This window comes from Budorcas taxicolor, chromosome 1, assembly GCF_023091745.1.
Source record: "Budorcas taxicolor isolate Tak-1 chromosome 1, Takin1.1, whole genome shotgun sequence".
NCBI lineage: Eukaryota > Metazoa > Chordata > Mammalia > Artiodactyla > Bovidae > Budorcas > Budorcas taxicolor.
In genome coordinates this window covers 28,260,555-28,279,805 of record NC_068910.1, presented here as the reverse complement: position 1 = coordinate 28,279,805, position 19,251 = coordinate 28,260,555, and the positions used below count along the sequence as shown (strand labels likewise).

The 19,251-nt window shown below is 41.8% G+C and overlaps 1 protein-coding gene across 1 annotated transcript in view; it reads left to right on the top strand.

The window, feature by feature from the left end:
- The window catches only part of FRMD4B (FERM domain containing 4B), a 197,891-nt gene that overhangs the window by 48,783 nt on the left and 129,857 nt on the right, over window positions 1-19,251 (top strand). The window contains exons 2-3 of the mRNA XM_052641757.1: window positions 8,292-8,357; window positions 10,924-11,018. Of these exons, the coding sequence (XP_052497717.1) occupies window positions 8,292-8,357; window positions 10,924-11,018 (161 nt within the window). The remainder of the gene's footprint in view (window positions 1-8,291; window positions 8,358-10,923; window positions 11,019-19,251) is intronic.

The following is a 19,251-nucleotide window of genomic DNA, read 5'->3' as shown; positions in this document are numbered from 1 at the left end:
TCCACTTTCTTACCATGTGCTGGGCACTGTTCCAGGCCTTGGGGATACAGTGGTGAACACATCAACCAGGGCCTCTCCCGTGGAATCAACGTTCAGAGAAGAATAAACAAACAACAACAAAATATTTCTTTTCTGGTATGTTGTCTCTCATACCACAGCAATGTGGTATGAGAGACAGTGTCCACGCTTTACACTGAGGACAGGGAAGGCCTCTTGAAGATGCTGGCATTTGATTTAACATCTGAAAGATGCAAAAGCACCCAGTCATGCCATAATCTGGGGCAAGAGTGTTCCAGACAGAGAGAACAGTGTATACTGGGTCTCAAAGTAGGAACAAGCCTTGGTTCTGAGGAAGAAAAGAAGGTCAGTGTGACTGGTGTGTCAAGTCAAGGCAGGTGGGTTGTAAATGAAGTTAGAGAGGGTGGGGGGTCAGGTTCGGTGGACAGTGTCAGTGAGGCAAGGAGCTGGATTCTCCACTGCACTGCTGGCGGAGCCCTTGGGTGTTTTTAAGCAGGGAGTGAAGGGAGATCATTCACAAGACCATAGGGAGACTGGACTTAAAAGAAGGAATCCCGGTTAGGTAGCTGGTTTTACCCACATCCAGGTAAGAGATGATGGTGGACTAGACTCTAGATCCATCACCCCACAACACATCTTGAGGAGTCATTTCAATGAGACAGGTCCTCTTTTGCTGAACTTTCAGTAAAGGTCAAAAGGGAATGAGAGAGAGGAAATGAAGCTTGTTGCTTCCTTACCACGGTTTTACATTTCCGTGTTCCAAAGAGCTACTAAAGCAAAACCAAAGTAGGCTGGGGTTCTGGTCTTTTATTTTTTTATCTATTTTTTTTAAAATTTTATTTTATTTTTGTAATTGATACGTCCTGTTGCTTTCTAAGCTGCCCCCAGTCATTAGGAATGATCCCACCATGCCCTGTCTTGACTTGCCCTTAGGTTTGTTTGGAGGGGTTTTTTGTTGTTGTTTCTGCTTGTTTCTGTTTTTCTGACTCTCCGCTCTCATGTTCTAAATCAGGTAGTGAGATTGGGATTTGGCAGGGGGAGGTTCTCGCAGACTTGAATCCCACTACGGGCTGCACATCCAGGGCGCCCCAGGAAGCCAGAGGTCTGGCCTGTGGCCCGTTCTCACTTCCCTTCTGATCTTCCTCATTTACCACTAAGCAGATGGAGGTCTTTCCACCAGCACTCAGCACTTAGCCTCTGAGGACCTGCTTTATCAGCTGGGGAGCAAGCGCAGGGCAGCCACTGAGGTGGGAGTTTTAATCCAACATGCGCGATTTTAACCTCCAAACTCCTGAGGTTGAAGGAGGGAAGGGGTGGTGGGAGGGATATCCAGTCTGGGTGGGTGTCAAGAGAAACTTTTTCTTGCATGTGTTTCTATTCCACGAGAAGCATTGTTGCTGTTGGCTGTCTCTGTGTTGGGGTCAAATCTGAAACTGCTCCAGTGGTCCCTATGGGGCTCCAGGGTGATTTGAATGTGTCAGTATAATTATTGTGACCCTAACAGCTCCCTTCACATATGACTCCTGTGGATGACATTAGAAGAGAAAGCTTCAGTGGGAGTCATATTTGAAAATAAAGAAGAAATGCCCAGGCTTTTTCTTTTTAATGGTTACAGTAGTTTTAAAATTTTTTTCTTTTTAAATCCATCTGTTGGAGGGGGGAAGTACATTTGTGTAAAGTGTTGTTTAGCAGCTGAGTAACCTCATACTCCCCGTGTGTGCTCTGTCTGGCCTGAAAGACAGAGACCTGAGTTTTATTATATAAGTTTCCGCTGTACAACATAGTGTCTCAACATTTTTCAAGATTTTACTGCATTTAAAGTTATTATAAAACATTGGCTGTACTCCTTGTGCTGTATAATATATCCTTGTAGCGCATTTGTTTTATACCTAGTAGTTTGTGCCTCTGAGTCCCCTACCCTGCCTTGCCGCTCTCCCCTCCCCACTTTGTTCTCTATATCTGTGAGTCTGTTCCTTTTTTATTATTATTATTCACTAATTGCTTTTATTTTTTAGATTCCAGAGTCCTGTATTTTAATCCTGGGGCTTATACTGACTCCCTGTGTGGTACTGGGCACATCTGTCCTTAATTTCCCCACATTCCAAATAAGCAGTGGAGATTAGATCTCTTCTAAGAGTCTAAGTTCTATGATTCTAACTGCTTCTAGTCAAATGATTCTGCCCTGGAACTGAGATGGTTTTTCATACCTGCTTTACAATGCATTGTTTTCTCTTTTCTACCCACTTACCTCCTCTCCTGAAAATGTGCTGCGTGGGAAGGCTTTCCTACAATTTGTCACTTTATAGCGTAGGGAGTACCATGTGGGTAGCTAAGTAGTTAAGAGCTTGAGCTTTGGGTATGGGTCTAGTTCTGCTGTTTATGAATCCTGTTATTTATAATCACCCTAGTAACCTCCTTCCCCTGTGCTATTGGGAGATGAGATTACTGCCTTGTGCGAGTGTCATGAGGGTTGAATATGTTCATATGTGTAAAGTGCTTAGTGCAGTGCCTGGAATGTACAAAGAGTTTGTTAGTGGTGGTGTTAGTGTGTTTATTAAAATGCTTAGCCCAGTGACAGGGACACAGAAGGACACAGAAACTAACTGTCTTCTCTCTTTTACTTTATTTCTGCTCCATCAGCTCTAGAGAATGTTTCTACCATGTGCTTTTTAAACTTCACCTGTCATTTATCTTCTTTAAAATGGGTTGATAACATTCTTCCTATTAAAAAGTTTTTTGTTTTAATAAAGGCAGGATAAATGGATTACAGAAAAGTTTAGCTGTTTGCTTGCTAATTTTAAAGTGTGTGGGGACTATAATAATTGTGGTTCTCAGAAGCAGAATATTTTACTCTCAAGAGTGTCAGATTAAAAACTGTCAGGATGTTGCTTCTGTGGTTTGGAAAGACTGAGTAACTTTTTTAAAGGTAATATAGATAGTAAGAGATAAAGTAAGAGATAAAGTACAATTTTGAGCCCAAGTCTGGCTTAGAACAGTTATACAAGTTGCATCATTTCTCAGGCCTCAGGTTCCTGGTGCTTAAATGAGATTCCCCCTTCATAGGCTTGTGTAGAGACTGAAATAGTAATTTTTTTTCTTTAAAGAAGAAAACATGAATTTTTTTTTCTTATTCTGCAGCCTCTCCTATTTTTCTCTTGTGATCACACAGAAACACTTTGGTTCACTTGTAGCTTGGATTTCAAATTTGTATCCCCCTAAACTCTCTTAGAAACCCTGTTATGCTGGAAGTTCTGAATTAGGACTACCTGACTTTGGGTCATTTATTTTGAGATACTGTATGTTAATAAGGGTCAGGTGTCACACCCTTTGCCCCGTGCATGCCAGGCCCTTCCTGGACGTTTGGTTGTGTCTCTTCCCTCTCATCCAGTGTACTTGAATGTGGTTTGCGTATTCACATAACAGGACTCCCAGGAACCTGGCACGTAATACACGTGTGTGAACCAGAGGCCACAAATGCCATCTTCAGAGGGCGCTGCTCAGCCTCACCCTGTAGCTGTGAAGGAAATCCATCCCACAGTTTCTGGATCTTACCATCTAAAATTTTATTAAGTGGCATATCCTAATTTCTAGTGTCATCAACTGAAATTTATTCATAAGCATTGTTTTGACCAACAAAATACATCCCGTCACCTCTCAACCTTTGATTTAAGTAAGTGACAAGGGCAGGTTTTTCTTTTTTTTTTTCCACTCTATTTATTTTGTTAATGTATGGTTTGATGTACTGATCTGCAATGTTGTGTTAATTTCTGCTATACAGTAAAGTGATTCCATTACACATATATTTACATTCTTTTAGAATATTCTTTTCTAAATATTCTTGCTAAAGGAAAGAATATTCTTTTCTAAATATTCTTGCTAAAGAAAAGAATATTCTTTTCTAAATATTCTTTTTAGAATATTACGGTTTCTTGTAGGATATTGAGTATAGTTCCCTGTGCTATACAGTAGCACCTTGGTGTTTATCCATTCTATATAAAAGAGCTTACACCAGGCAGGTTTTTCTGTTGTTACCGATGATCAAATCAGCCCTTTGACCTCCCAGAGAAGCCATCCTCCCACATAGGAAAGGGCTTAGGCTTGTGGGCTCAGATGTGCCAGGGCTGGGACATGCCAGTGTGGACATAAAACTGTAGCAGCATCTCCCCAGTTCGTCTGCACTGCCCTTCTCCATCTAGCTTGTGTGTGTGTATCCTCACATCACATGGTGGGTATTTGTTAAGTCCTTTCCACTGCCCACCAGCTGTTGTATTGTCTTTGATGAGAGCATCAGTAATTTGAGTAATTTTACCATATTAATGACATCATCTGGGGAGTCCATTCTCTGGCATCTTTAAAGAACTCACCTGCCAGGGCAGATAGACCTAAGAAACACGGGTTCGATCTCTCGGTCGGCAAGATCCCCTGGAGGAGGACATGGCAACCCACTCCAGTGTTCTTGCCTGGAGAATCCCATGGACAGGGGAGCCTGGTGGGCTACAGTCCATGGGGTCACACAGAGTCAGGCATGACTGAAGCGACTTAGCACAAAGTATAGATACTTGTGGTGTCTTGTGAACATGCTTTTAGTTGCAATAAGCAGGCTCCAACTCAAGGGAGCTTAAGAGAGGGGCGTAGGGGAAGTGGATTTATCAAAGGAATACAGGGATATTTTATGGAACTCAAGAACAAGGATTCTGGATAAACCACAATGGAAAAGAATATAATTAAGAATGTATGCATATGTATAACTGAGTCACGTTGCTGTACAACAGAAATTAACTCAATATTGCAAATCAGCCACACTTCAATAAAGAAATAAATTTTTTTAAAAAAAGAATAAGGATTCACCTAGACCAGTGGAATGGGCTAGACGTGACTGGAGAGACACTAGGAACTCTGACAGCAACTCTCAAGCTTTTCCTCAGGCTGTGTGATTTTCTCTTGCCTCCTTCTAGTTACCTGTCTCCTTCATTCTCCCTGCAGCTGGTTTTCATTTTTCTCTACATGCTGCAGATAGTGGCTGCCCCACAACCACCATATTTTCATCCACTCAGACTCAATTCCAGATTCCCTGGACTGAGGTTCTGATTGGCCCACCTTAGGTCAGCTGTCTTTCTCCTCAATCAACTAAGGCTAAAGGGTTACAACCAAGTTGTACAAACATGGGCACCACTCCCTATGTCTATCATGAGATGGCCAGATACACCTAAAAAATATTTACTATTCTCTGAGATAAAATAATGTATTGACAAAAGATACATTGACCTAAATCAAGGGGGATCCAAAGAAAAACTGAAAAGAGAAGTGTTTTTTTGTTTTTTTTTAATCAGGAAATAAATTCATTTGGGTTATGCAGCAACAGAGTGCTTTGTAATATTTTATGAGTTTTGACATATTCCTTAATGGATTCATATTTTTTCCGTTGATCTTTTGAGTATTATTTTTTTTGTATTGTTCTCTGGGGCATGTGCTTTGGGTTTGCTTGTGGGTTTTAAAAAGAGATCAAATGAGTTAAACTGAAACATTGATTTATTTCCTCCTATAGTGAGTATATTGTTGCTAAATTGCTTCAGTTGTGTCCTACTCTTTGCGACCCCATGGACTGTAGCCCACCAGGTTCCTCTGCCCATGGGATTCTCCAGACAAGAATACTGGATTGGGTTACCATGCCCACCTCAAGGGGATCTTTCTAACCCAGGGATTGAACCCACATCTCTTATGTCTCCTGCATTGGCAGGCAGATTCTTTACCACTAGCACCAGCTGGGAAGCCCTGTAGAACAGTAGGAAAAAAAGATGACTTTTTTTTTTTATTCATTTAGACATTAATTCAAATTTTAACTTGGTTTTTTCTTGCCCAGGCAAATTTGAATAATTCACCTTAAACTCTGTACCTTGGTTTCCTTGTCTGTAAAATGGGGGTGTTGTCATATTGTAGAGTTTTGTGGAGTTTTAATGAGATAGTTTCCATGATGTTCCCAGCTTAGTGCCTAAAACAAAGATATGTTTCCTTTCCTCTTGCCACCAAAGACTTAGCTTTGCAGATTTAAGGACATAATCAGGGGAAATGAGACAATGTAGAACTTACTCACTTACCTCTTAGCACTATTTCCAAAGTTCTTATGGGCCACATCTCCGTAATGCCACCATCTAACCAACTGAGCTACTTCTAGACTTGGAGTGCAGCCTAAGAGGCTCCTCTGTCCATGGGATTTTCCAGGCGAGAATACTGGAGTGGGTTGCCATTTCCTTCTCCAGGAGATCTTCCCTACCCGGGGATCAAACCCGGGTCTCCCGCATTGTCGCCAGACGCTTTACTGTCTGAGCCACCAGGGAAGTCTTCCGAAAGGGAGGGGATGTATATATACATATAACTGATCCACTTCATTGTACAGCAGAAACTCACATAACATTGTAGAGCAACTATACCCCAATTTTTAAAAAATGTAAGTACAATACTATAATTAGTATCTTTCACATGGCTTATCCCACTCTGAGCCTCAATTTTCTCATCTGTTGAACTGGGGATAATAACACCAACCTCAGATGGTGACTAGGGAACTCAGAGATAATATTATAAAAGCCCTTCGAGCGACGCTGAGTATGTAGTTGCTGCTCAGTAATGGAGGCGATTTTCATCTTTAAATTGGATTATATGTATCTGAGTTTCCAGGTCTTACAGTTTTGCTTCATTTTGTGTTTGGCCAAGCCACATGGCTTGCAGGATTTTAGTTCCAGTACCAGGGATTGAACCTGGGCCCACAGCAGTGAAAGCATAGGTCCTAATCACTGGACCACCAGGGAATTCCCAGGGTCTTAGAATTTTGTACAACAGCTGAGAGACAAAGTGCTGTGCTTGCTTTTCAAAAGTGACCCAGCAGTTCTACATCCATGGACAAAGCTAGATGTGCAAAATTTATGATGACATTGCTTATGACAGCAAAAGGCAGAAAACAACCTAAGTGTTTCTCAACAGGACACTCATTGAATTATTATATATCTGCACAAATGATTTGATACTATAGGCCTTTTATGAAGAAGAGGTTGGTCTATATGTGTTGATATTGGAAAGATTTCCAAGAAATATTGAATTAAATAAGCAAAGGGCAAACAGTGAGTGTAGCCGTTCTACTTGAACTGAAAAAGAACCTCACACATATAAATATTCGTATACACAGATACCAGATATGACACAGATACCACAGTCTCATACACACATACAAATATTAAGAGTACCTGCTTCATTTCAGAACAATGTGTCTAATTTAACAGTATTAAAATAATGTTTTTAACCCATATCTGGGAAAGATTGAAGGCGGGAGGAGAAGGGGACGACAGAGGATGAGGTGGCTGGATGACATCACCGACTCAATGGATGTGGGTTTGAGTGAACTCTGGGAGTTGGTGATGGACAGGGAAGCCTGGCATGCTGCAGTCTGTGGGGTCGCAAAGAGTCAGACACGATGAGTGACTGAACTGAACTGATGTGTTTTTAACATGTACATGTGTATATCTGGAAATCCATGTAAAGACGGTCTGTGAGGATTTGCCTCAAACTGACAGAGTGGTAATTTGTGCAGGTAGAATGGTTTGGAGCTTTTGGTAATCAAAGTGGATCTTTGCATTTTATGCATTGTTTAAATATTTTACAAGAAATAATTTCCTTATGTTGCAATTATAAGTGATAAAAAATTAAATATAATTAGTAGTTTGTACATCAAGCTGTTCTTACCTGGGTATCTTAACTATTCTTAACTATCAATTACAGTAGTGATATATTACAAAGGGGAACCAAAATTTCAAAACTGGAGACTTCACTTTTTAACTTGAGTTTCATTTGTCAAATACATTATGTCAAATATGACAAATTTGTTTGTCAAATACATTATGCATGTATTGTGTTTATTGAAAGACACTAATGAATAAAACTATTTTCATTTGAAAAATAAAATACCGATTCAAGGAGAAATATAGTTGTTTCCTCTGGGCAGGAAACCTGCTTTTCGTAGTTAAATTTTGTACGTGCCATGTAGGTATTATATTTTCAACACATTGAGTGGTCTTTGCTTTTCATTCTTTTCTCTTTTACGTCCAAGAGCTAAAACAGAAAATCAAAGAGCTGATACCGCATAATAAATCTGTTTATGACGACCGAAACTGATGATTACCACAGCTCGTGGCATTTTTAGGCCAAGCACATCACATGTAGAGAAATGGCAAATCGAGCTCGAGGGTGCCCAGCCTGATACCCCTCTTGCTGTCTTGTCCCCGCAGATGACGGAAGGCAGGCACTGCCAGGTGTGCCTCCTGGATGACCGGAGACTGGAGCTGCTGGTTCAGGTAGGTGTTGCCACCCAGGGACAGGGCATCTGGCTTCCCTCTGTGAGCCTCGGGGGGCCTGCTGGCTTATCTGCGCCTCAGAACCAGTGACACAGGATTGTTTGCAGGGGCTTCAAAGCCAATACCTGCCTGTATTTAAGAGTAACTATAGCCTGGCGACAGGATTCAGAGATGTGTGGATTCCAGTCTCAGCTTTGACACTCAGTAGCTGTTTGACCCTGGGCAAGTGACTCGATCTCTTTGAATTACCTCTTGTTGGTCAATCGCTGACCATAATGCTTCCCAGAAAGGGTCTTTTTTAGATTATTATTTTTGGCTGTGCTTGGTCTTCGCTGCTCCATGGGCTCTTCTCTAGTGGCAAGCAGGGGCCACTCTCTAGGTGCAGTGTGCGGGCTTCCCGCTGCGATGAGAAGCTTCTCGTGGCTTCTCTGGTTGCAGAGCACGAGCTTTAGGGCATGCGGGCTCAGTGATTGTAGCTCCTGAGCTCTAGAGCACAGGCTCAGCAGTTGTGGCACAGGGCTTAGTTGCCTGTGGCTTGCGGGATCCTCCTGGAGAGTGACCGAACCTGTGTCTCCTGCACTGGCAGGCAGATTCTTTACCACCAAGCCACCAGGGAAGCCCCCCAGAAAGGGTTTTTATGAGCTAAGACTCTGCATTCTGCTGCTTCCCCTGCCACATGGCATGGTCTAAGTTAAATACTCATTTACAACGGCTGTGAGCTGGGGTTAAGACTGACTCATCTTCCTCTCAGAAATTATGGTTAAAATGAAACTAGATTAATCCCAAACTCCCAATCCTTCCCTCCCATACCTCCTCCCCCTTGTCAACCACAAGTCTGTTCCCTATGTCTGTGAGTCTGCTTGGGAGCTCGGGATTAGCAGATGTAAACTAGTAGATACAGGATGGATAAACAAAGGCCTACTGTATAGCACAGGCAACTATGTTCAATATCCTGTGATAAACCACAATGGGAAAAAAATACGAGAAAAGAATATATGTATAACTGAGTCACTTTGTAGTAGAAATTAACACGTTTTAAATCAAGCATTTTTCAATAAACTTAAAAAACATCAAACTAGATTATATATGTGAATGAAATCTCTGTAAAACACATGGAGCTATATGAATGACAGTATCTTAATTATTGATGCTTCTCTCTTTATTCACCCAACACTCTAGACCCAGATTCTTTTTTTTGTTGTTCGTTTTACTTTTTGGCTGCCAAGCACTGGGCTCTTAATTCCCCAGCCAGGGATAGAACCAACACCCTCTGCAGTGGGACCACAGAGTATTAAACATGGGACCGCCAGGGAAGTCCCTGGACTCATAGCCTTAAAAAATCATGGAAGAGCCTGCTGACAGCCACACCTACAGCTGTGACAAGAATGCCCTCCCTTGACCAAACCTAAATTCTTCTCCTTTCTGAGGCTTGTGCCCAGTCCACTATGTACAGGCTTCAATTAGAACAAAAATAGTACAGTCAGTATCAGTTTCACCAGAGTAGACCTTTTGGTCTAGACTTCTCCCTATTTCTCTTCTTTTCTCTTTTCCTTTTTTCTTTCTTTCTTCTTTTCTTTGCCAACAAAAAACATCCCCAATTCTTTCTTCCCCAACAACAAATATCCAACCCTCAAACTACCGTAATGAGTCCTGAACTGTGTGGCTGAAAGTTCGAGAAAAGTCCATCTAGAATGCCTCCCCACAGATCCCTTTTTCCTTCCCCAGTCCCTAGAAATGCACCATCCACTCTCACTCTGGACTTTCTGGCTGATTCCAAACCATCTTCTTACCACCAGAGCCTGTGCTTCCCAAAAGCTCACAGACTGGGTTGTTCTTCTAAGGAGGTGCCCAGTAAGTACTAGTGATAATGATCTGTACAGTGGGTGCAGTTACTCCATCTCTGGAGAGAAATGAAAAGCTTAGTCCTTGGAATCAGACAGAACTGGGTTCAAACCTGCTCCATAAGTGGAACATCAAATAAGATTCTTGGCTGCTCTTGGCTTTTGTTGGCACATCTATGAAATGGAAAGGACTCCTACTTCATAGGCTCATTGTAAGGATTAAAATGAAATCATGGATAGAAGAAGTTCAGTACAATAAATGGTTACTATTACTGTTTTGTTGCTTTTTTGTTGTTGTTAATTTTCTCTGTGACCCCTCAGCCTTGGATCTTGGGCCTTTTTAGTTGACCGTCACCAAGCAAAATTATTCCTACAGCCTAGGCAGTGGTTAACATTCTTTGTCTTGATCACTAGCGCCATACTGTTTATAAAAGAGCATTTTTTTCTGAAACAACAGTGCATTAATAAATACACTTTTACCTTGGAGGAAAAATTAAGGCTCTGGATGGAATTGCAAATATATGAAAGCGATCATCTCAGCGATGCTCCTATTCCCATTTCCTGCCCTTCCCAAGCCCTTAGAGAATGGTCTACAGTAGATTAACCTAAGCACAGAAAGGCACAGGTATCCAAAACAGACAAACAAAGGCTGTTTTAAACTGTTTGGGAGAGAATAAGGTGGGAGCAGTAAGTGAGAGTGTCTAATCAGGTTTATATCTCAACAGCCCAAGCTTTTATCAAGAGAGTTGCTGGATCTCGTGGCTTCTCATTTCAACCTGAAAGAAAAGGAGTACTTTGGAATCACGTTTACAGATGACACGTAAGTGTTTTAACACTTTAACCTTTTGTCTGATCTTCCTATATGCATCCCTCACAATTGGCCAAAGTGGCGGGATGCGTCAAGAATTGGAGTATGTCCTGCTCGCATGTGAGCTCAAATTGTGTCCAACTCTCTGCGACCCCATAGACTGTAGCCCACCAAGCTCCTCTGTCTATGGGATTTTCCAGGCAAGAATACTGGAGTGGGTAGCCTTTCCTCTTCCAGGGGATCTTCCCGATCCAGAAATCAAACTCATGTCTCTGGCATCTCCTGTCCTGGCAGGTGGAATCTTTACCACTGATCCACCTTGGAAACCCCATGTCCTGCTTAGCTAAACCTTTTTTAATGCAAGATTTTTCTGTAGGACTAAGGTAAAAGGAATATTGGCCATTCTAAGAACTCAAAATATTGTCCAAGTGCTTTAGAAATTTGTTGCAACGAGCTTATTTTTCTTGATGATATTCTGTCTTCACATTTCTTTGAATGCAGTTGTGCCTTCTTATTTAGCTTATCTGTCAGGGATGGAAATACTAGAATGTCATCCACTCCTGTTAAAACTGAATGAATGTTTGGACTTCATGGCAAGAAACTTTAAAGGCAATTTTGTGGCACACCCAACAAATATGTATATACTTTAATGCGGGATGAACTTTTGAACTTATACTTAGGTCTATTTTATGTTACCTTCTTACTATCATATTTTTCTTTTACTTACATTTTTTCATGCAAACTTGGATGGTGTATATATTTATCAACAACTGAAATCCTCTCTGAAATGAGACAGCTGTATAAAAATGAATTCATAGGAATTTAAAACTTGATGTAAGCAAATGTGTTTAGTCTTACAGGCTCTTTTCTGTGTGGGTATGTGTGTGCTTTATGGCAGCCTGATTTGTCTACATTACAGGCAGCTTGATGCATCCAAAGAATTCTTCCTCTTTATGGAATAATTTCCAGAGAACTCTTCAAATATTAAAATTTAAGAAAACGTGTTACAGACACAAAATATATTGGCCAACCAGCCAGCATTCTTTGCATAACTCTCCCAGTTTAAATGCTTTTCTGTTCTTCAGGTTAACCAGGCAGAAAATAATCTCAAGAAGGGGTTAATTTGTTTTTAACACTGATTATATGCAGCCTGGACCTCTTGAAAATGCCAATGGGCTCAGGACTTGGGCAGGACAAAAACCAGGCAGATGAGTTGTCAGGAGATGGAGAAGAAAAACCTTAAAACTTTGATTTCTGACTCAGGATGTTTCCTGAATAGAGTTCAACAAAGGGGAAACGTATGCTTCATATGGCCCACCTCATCTGAATCACAAAATTATCTGTTCATTCAATTACAGTCTGAGACCTTTTCTGATCATCCTCTGCTGGATGAATTAGGAAATACAGATATCCAGTGAGCACAGGCTCTAGCTGGAAAGACAAGACCAGCTCATGTGAATCAGCAACTAAATGTATACATACAGGCTGAGTTTGTATGTAATGGAATCATACCAAGCAATGTAAGACTTAAAACCATAAATACATGATGGCTGAGTTATACGATAAAAACCATAAGTACACAAACGCTATAATTTATGGAGAGATCACATAAAGTAGAGGCTAAAATCATGAGTACTAGAGTAATGTATCCATTTAACAGGTATTTCTTGAGTGCCAGTGAACGCCAGACATTGTTCTAGCTCCCAGGGATTCAGCCGTGAACATCACAGACAGGATTCTTGCTCTCATGGCATTTATGTTGCACTGATATATGGTCCCGCAGAACAAGTAAATAACAGATAAATGAGAAAAGACCAGAAATGACAAGTGCTTTGAAGAATGTGAAACAGGAGGCCTGGATCAAGAAAAACTAGGGGGTAAGGGGAGTCAGTTTGAGAGTGAGTCAAGATGGCTTCTGAAAGGTGACATAGAATAAAAAACAAGAACCAATTCTGCAAAAGTCAGGGAGGCCATTCCCAACTAAAGCCAGTGGAAAAACTCTCAGGTGAGAATAAGATTGACTTTTTTTTTTTTAATTTTGAGGGTTTTAAAATTTTTTTATTTTTGAGAAAGAAAAAGCCAGTTTGACTTGAATAGTAAGAGGCAAAGTGGTACAAGATAAGGTGGAGAGGGAGGTGGGGGTGGATGTCAGAGAAGCTTGGTATCTTAGACTGAAAATCTCTGACACTCATCTTTTCTCATCTGTACAGTGGACATAATAATAGCACCAAAATAACAAGTACTTTATAGGGTACATATAATAGGGTCATGTGCGTGCATGCATGCTAAGCCATGTCTGGCTCTTTGCAACCCTATGGACAGTAGCCCGCCATGCTCCTCTGTCCGTGGGATTCTCTAGGCGACAATACTGGAATGGGGTGCCATGTCCTCCTGCAGGGTATCTTCCCGACCCAGGAATCAAACCCGCCTGAAAGGCCTCATAGTAGGGCCTTATTATACTAGAGCCTAGGCACACAATGAAAGGAAGCTGTCATCCTGTTGTTTGTAGTCACGGCAGGCAGGTGTGCTCTGGAGGCGGCTGCACGAGGGCTTGGGTGGGAGCCCACAGAGGAGCGAAGACAAAAAGACCTTCAGTAGAGGGCAGAGGAGACAGGGCTCCAGGGAAGAGACATTTTGAGGGTCAATACATGGACACAGTCATGGCCCAGTGGGGAAGAAACTGGCCTGAGTGTGGATTAAGGTGTAAGAAGGGCTAACTCAAAGGTGAGCCCTGAGAGTCACATAGATGGAGAAGACACGCTGGGGCCACTGAAGATTGTTTTGCAGGGAACTGACATGATTAATGACTGTGCTCTTGCAAATGTCCCAGGCTGCGAGGTTCGTGGTAGGCTGGAAAAAAGGGCTGGCAGGCATGGCAGGCTTTGGGGAATGCTCCAAGCTCAGGTGAGCATAACCAGAGGGGGCATAAATCAAGCATTCAGGCTAGGACCTGCTCTTCAGAGAGGCGTATGTAATACGAGTGACTTCCTTTCCCGACTTGGGCCACCTTCCACCTCATGTGCCTTGGGATGATCTCTTTTTAAATACTCTGTTGGAAAAAGAAAATGTCTCACTTAAGTGCCTCCTCTAGCTATTGCCTTTGGTGAAAGAGGTCACTGGTTATAGCCTTTCCAAGAAGCCTGGCTCCAAAATGCCCTTTGCATACTCCCCTGCAAGTGACAACAGAGTCTGTTTTTGAATTATGATCAGTTTGGAAGGTGTCTTCTGACTCTAGCTGTGTTTATTTTTAGAAGAAGTATGAGCTCGGCTTTTGGAGCGTGGAGGGGGAATTGGCCATTTCTACCTTTCTGGGGAACAAGTCTGGAAAATTGCTTCTGTTGAAGGGTGTCTCCTTGGAATGTCTTGGTCACAGGCCTAGTTCTTTTTCTTTGTCTGGTAAATATTTTTGGAAAGTATTTTCTTTCAGCACTGCCCTCCCCCCCGCCCTCATAAAACCACTGAGTCGGATCCCTCCCAGGATGCTGAATGAATTGCATTTTCCAGCCTACATGCCACATCAGCTCTTTGCCTCCCGTGAACTTCTCCAAATGGAGTTAGGCACAGCCGAGGGGACATTTTGTCAATGAAACTAGCCACTGTCTCTATCCTACTCCACGGGCTAGGAAGAGAAATGGAAAAATGGAGTTGTGAGCTTACATAATTAAAGTAGTGACGGTGACCAACAAAAATTCATGATCCTGTTAAAGGGAGGGTTAGAGTTCCTGAGCTCAGGCTGAGTTCCTTCTGGTGTTCTGTGTGCAGAGTGAGTTTTTTACCCCTAGAGGGCAGTCATGACCCTCCTAAGGCAGCGCTCTGTTCCCCATAACGGTTCCCATCCCTTTCAACCCACTTAACTTTTTTTTCTTCCCTTGTTTGAAAGGATTTGCTGGATGAGCTTTGTTTATTATAAAATAGTAAATAGGTTTCACAACACAACTGTGATTTTTGATCTCTGTTCCATCCAGTGGGCCAGAGATGATGGGCCTTTGACTGGTAAAATTCTAGCCTAAAAGGACAGTTGATTCAAAGTGGTTTCAGTTCAGTTCAGGTCAGTCGCTCAGTCATGTCTGACTCTTTGCAACCCTGTGGACTGCAGCATGCCAGGCCTCCCTGTCCATCGCCAACTCCCAAAGTTTACTCAAACTCATGTCCATTGAGTCGGTGAAGCCATCCTGCCATCTCATCCAACCTCTGTTGTCCCCTTCTCCTCCTGCCTTCAACCTTTCCCAGCATCAGGGGATGCTTTTCAAATGAGTCGGTTCTTTGCATCAGGTAGCCAAAGTATTGGAGTTTCAGCTTCAGCATCAGTCCTTCCAATGAACATTCAGGACTGATTTCCTTTAGGATGGACTGGTTGCATCTCCTTTCAGTCCAAGGGACTCTCAAGAGTCTTCTCCAACATCACAGTTCAAAAGCATCAATTCTTTGGTGCTCAGCTTTCTTATAGTCCAACTCTCACATCCATACATGACTACTGGAAAAACCATACCTTTGACTAGACAGACCTTTGTGGGCAAAGTAATGTCTCTGCTTTTTAATATGCTGTCTAGGTTGGTCATAACTTTTCTTCCAAGGAGCAAGCGTCTTTTAATATCATGGCTGCAGTCACCATCTATAGTGATTTTGGAGACCCCAAAAATAAAGTCTGTCATTGTTTCCATTATTTCTTCATCTATTTGCAATGAAGTGATAGGACCAGATGCCAAGATCTTAGTTTTCTGAATGTTGATTTTTAAGCCAACTTTTTCACTCTCCTCTTGCACTTTCATCAAGAGGCTCTTTAGTTCTTCATTGATTTCTGCCATAGGGGTGGTATCATCTGCATATCTGAGGTTATTGATATTGCTCCTGGCAATCTTGATTCCAGCTTGTGCTTCACCCAGCCCAGCATTTCTCACGATGGCTTCCCTGGTGGCTCAGAGGATAAAGCATCTGCCTGCAATGCAGGAGACCCAGGTTCAATCCCTGGGTTGGGAAGATCCCCTGGAGAAGGAAATGGCGACCCACTCCAGTATTCTTGTGTGGAGAATCCCATGGACAGAGGAGCCTGACAGGCTACAGTCCACGGGGTGGCAAAGAGTTGGACACGACTGAGCGACTTCACTTCACTTTCACTCTGCATATAAGTTAAATAAGCAGGGTGACAGTATACAGCCTTGACGTACTCCTTTCCTGATTTGGAACCAGTCTATTGTTCCATGTCCAGTTCTAACTGTTGTTTCCTGACCTGCATACAGATTTCTCAAGAGGCAGGTCAGGTGGTTTGGTATTCCCATCTCAGAATTTTCCACAGTTTGTTGTGATCCACACAGTCAAAGGTTTTGGCATAGTCAATAAAGCAGAAGTAGATGTTTTTCTGGAAGTCTCTTGGATTTTTAAATGATCCAACAGATGTTTGCAATTCGATCACTGGTTCCTCTGCCTTTTCTAAATCCAGCTTGAATATCTGAAAGTTCACAGTTCACATACTGTTGAAGCCTGGCTTGGAGAATTTTGAGCATGACATTGCTAGCGTGTGAGATGAGTGCAGTAGTGCGGTAGTTTGAGCATTCTTTGGCATTGCCTTTCTTTGAGATTGGAGTGAAAACTGATCTTTTCCAGACCCATGGCCACTGCTGAGTTTTCCAAATTTGCTGACATGGCTGAGTGCAGCACTTTCACAGCATCATCTTTTAGGATTTGAAATAGCTCGATTGAAATTCCATTACCTCCACTAGCTTGGTTCGTAGTGATGCTTCCTAAGCCCCACTTGACTTCACATTCTAGGATGTCTGGCTTTAGGTGAGTGATCACACTATCATGATTATCTGGGTCATGAAGATCTTTTTTGTACAGTTCTTCTGTGTATTCTTGCCACCTCTTAATATCTTCTGCTTCTGTTAGGTCCATACCATTTCTGTCCTTTATTGTGCTCATCTTTGCATGAAATGTTGTCTTGGTATCTCTAATTTTCTTGAAGAGATCCCTAGCCTTTCCCATTCTATTGTTTTCCTCTTATCTCCATGCTATTATTTGGAACTCTGCATTCAGATGGGTTTATCTTTCCTTTTCTCCTTTGCTTTTCGCTTCTCTTCTTTTCTCAGCTATTTGTAAGGCCTCCTCAGATAACCATTTTGCCTTTTTGCATTTCTTTTTCTCGGGGATGGTCTTGATCCCTGCCTCCTGTACAATGTCATGAACCTCTGTCCGTAGCTCTTCAGGCACTCTATCATATCTAATCCCTTGACTCTATTTCTCACCTCCACTGTATAATCCTAAGGGATTTGATTTAGGTCATACCTGAATGGTTTAGTGGTTTTCCCTACTTTCTTCAATTTAAGTCTGAATTTAGCAATAAGGAGTTCATGATCTGAGCCACAGTCAGCTCCCGGTCTTATTTTTGCTGACTGTATAGAGCTTCTCCATCTTTGGCTGCAAAGAATATAATCAATCTGATTTTGGTGTTGACCATCTGGTGATGTCCATGTGTAGAGCCTTCTCTTGTGTTGCTGGAAGAGGCTGTTTGCTATGACCTGTGTGTTCTCTTGGCAAAACTCTGTTCTCTTTTGCCCTGCTTCATTCTGTACTCCAAGGCCAAATTTGCCTGTTACTCCAGGTATTTCTTGACTTCCTACTTTTGCAATCCAGTCCCTTATAATGAAAAGGATATCTTTTTGGGGTGTTAATTCTAGAAGGTCTTGTAGGATTTCATAGAACTGTTCAACTTCAGCTTCTTCAGCATTACTGGTCGGGGCATAGACTTGGATAACTGTGATATTGAGTGGTTTCCCTTGGAAACGAACAGAGATCATTCTGTCGTTTTTGAGATTGCATCCAAGTACTGCATTTCAGAGTCTTTTGTTGAGTATAGTAGCTACTCCATTTCTTCTATGGGACTCTTGCCACAGTAGTAAATATAATAGTCATCTGAGTTAAATTCACCCATTCTAGTCCATTTTAGTTTGTTGATTCCTAAAATGTTGATGTTCCCTCTTGCCATCTCCTGTTTGACCACTTCCAATTTGCCTTGATTCATGGACCTGACATTCCAGGTTCCTATGCAGTATTGCTCTTTATCACATCAGACTTTACTTCCATCACCAGTCACATCCACAACTGGGTGTTGTTTTTGCTTTGGCTCCGTCTCTTCATTCTTTCTAGAGTTATTTCTCCATTGATCTCCAGTAGCATATTGGGCACCTACCGACCTGGGGAGATCATCTTTCAGCGTCCTATCTTTTTGCCTTTTCATACTGTTCATGGGGTTCTCAGGCAAGAATACTGAAGTGGTTTGCCATTCCCTTCTCCAGTGGACCACATTTTGTCAGAACTCTCCACCATGACCGGTCCATCTTGGGTGGCCCTACACGGCACGGCTCATAGTTTCATTGACTGTGGTTCATGTCATCAGATTGGTTAGTTTTCTGTGATTGTGGTTTCAAAGTGGTCTATCACAGGTAATAGAGATGAAATGTGTAGATTCAGCTGTCTTTTTGAGGTATTGATTAGATCTGTCCCATTTGCTGATGGAAAAATTTGAGAAAAGCAGGTTATAAAGATAAAGTGCTTTTTGATCTCATTTTAGTCTCAGAGACTAGAAAGTAGCATGTTAACCTGAATCGTGGGGCTTCCCAAGTGGCTCAGTGGTGAAGAATCCTCCTACAATGCAGGTAGACCAGGGTTGATCCCTGGGTTCAGAAGATCCCTGGGAGAAGGAAATGGCAACCCACTCCAATATTCTTCCCTAGAGAGTCCCATGGACAAAAGAACCTGGCAGGCTATACAGTCCGTGTGGTTGAAAAAGAGCTGGACATGACTGTAGTGATTAACACACACACACACACACACACACCTCAGTCCTTGTATATTTTTTACCCACAAAAGCAGTAATTCTATGAATCTTCCCTTATGTCACTTCTATCAGCTTATTTATGTTAATAATATTCCTTGAAGGAAAACTAGAGACAGTTATCAGAAGCCTCATCTAGTAATATCAAAATAAAGACACACTTTTTACCCAGTATTAAAACTTGCGATAAAATAAATAATAATAATAAAAAACATAGTAAGTGACAAGATCAAGCCAAAAGTTAGGAAAGCTGATTCACTCCCCTAATCTCACTTTCTCCTGTATTCAAAGTCTGGGTTCATATCCTAGTTCTGATAATTTTCTTTGCAGACTTACTGTAAAATGTAGTATTAATATTTTTTAAAAGTACCAAGTTGGTTGGCAATAAGTACTTGCTCAATAAAAATTAGCTGCTAT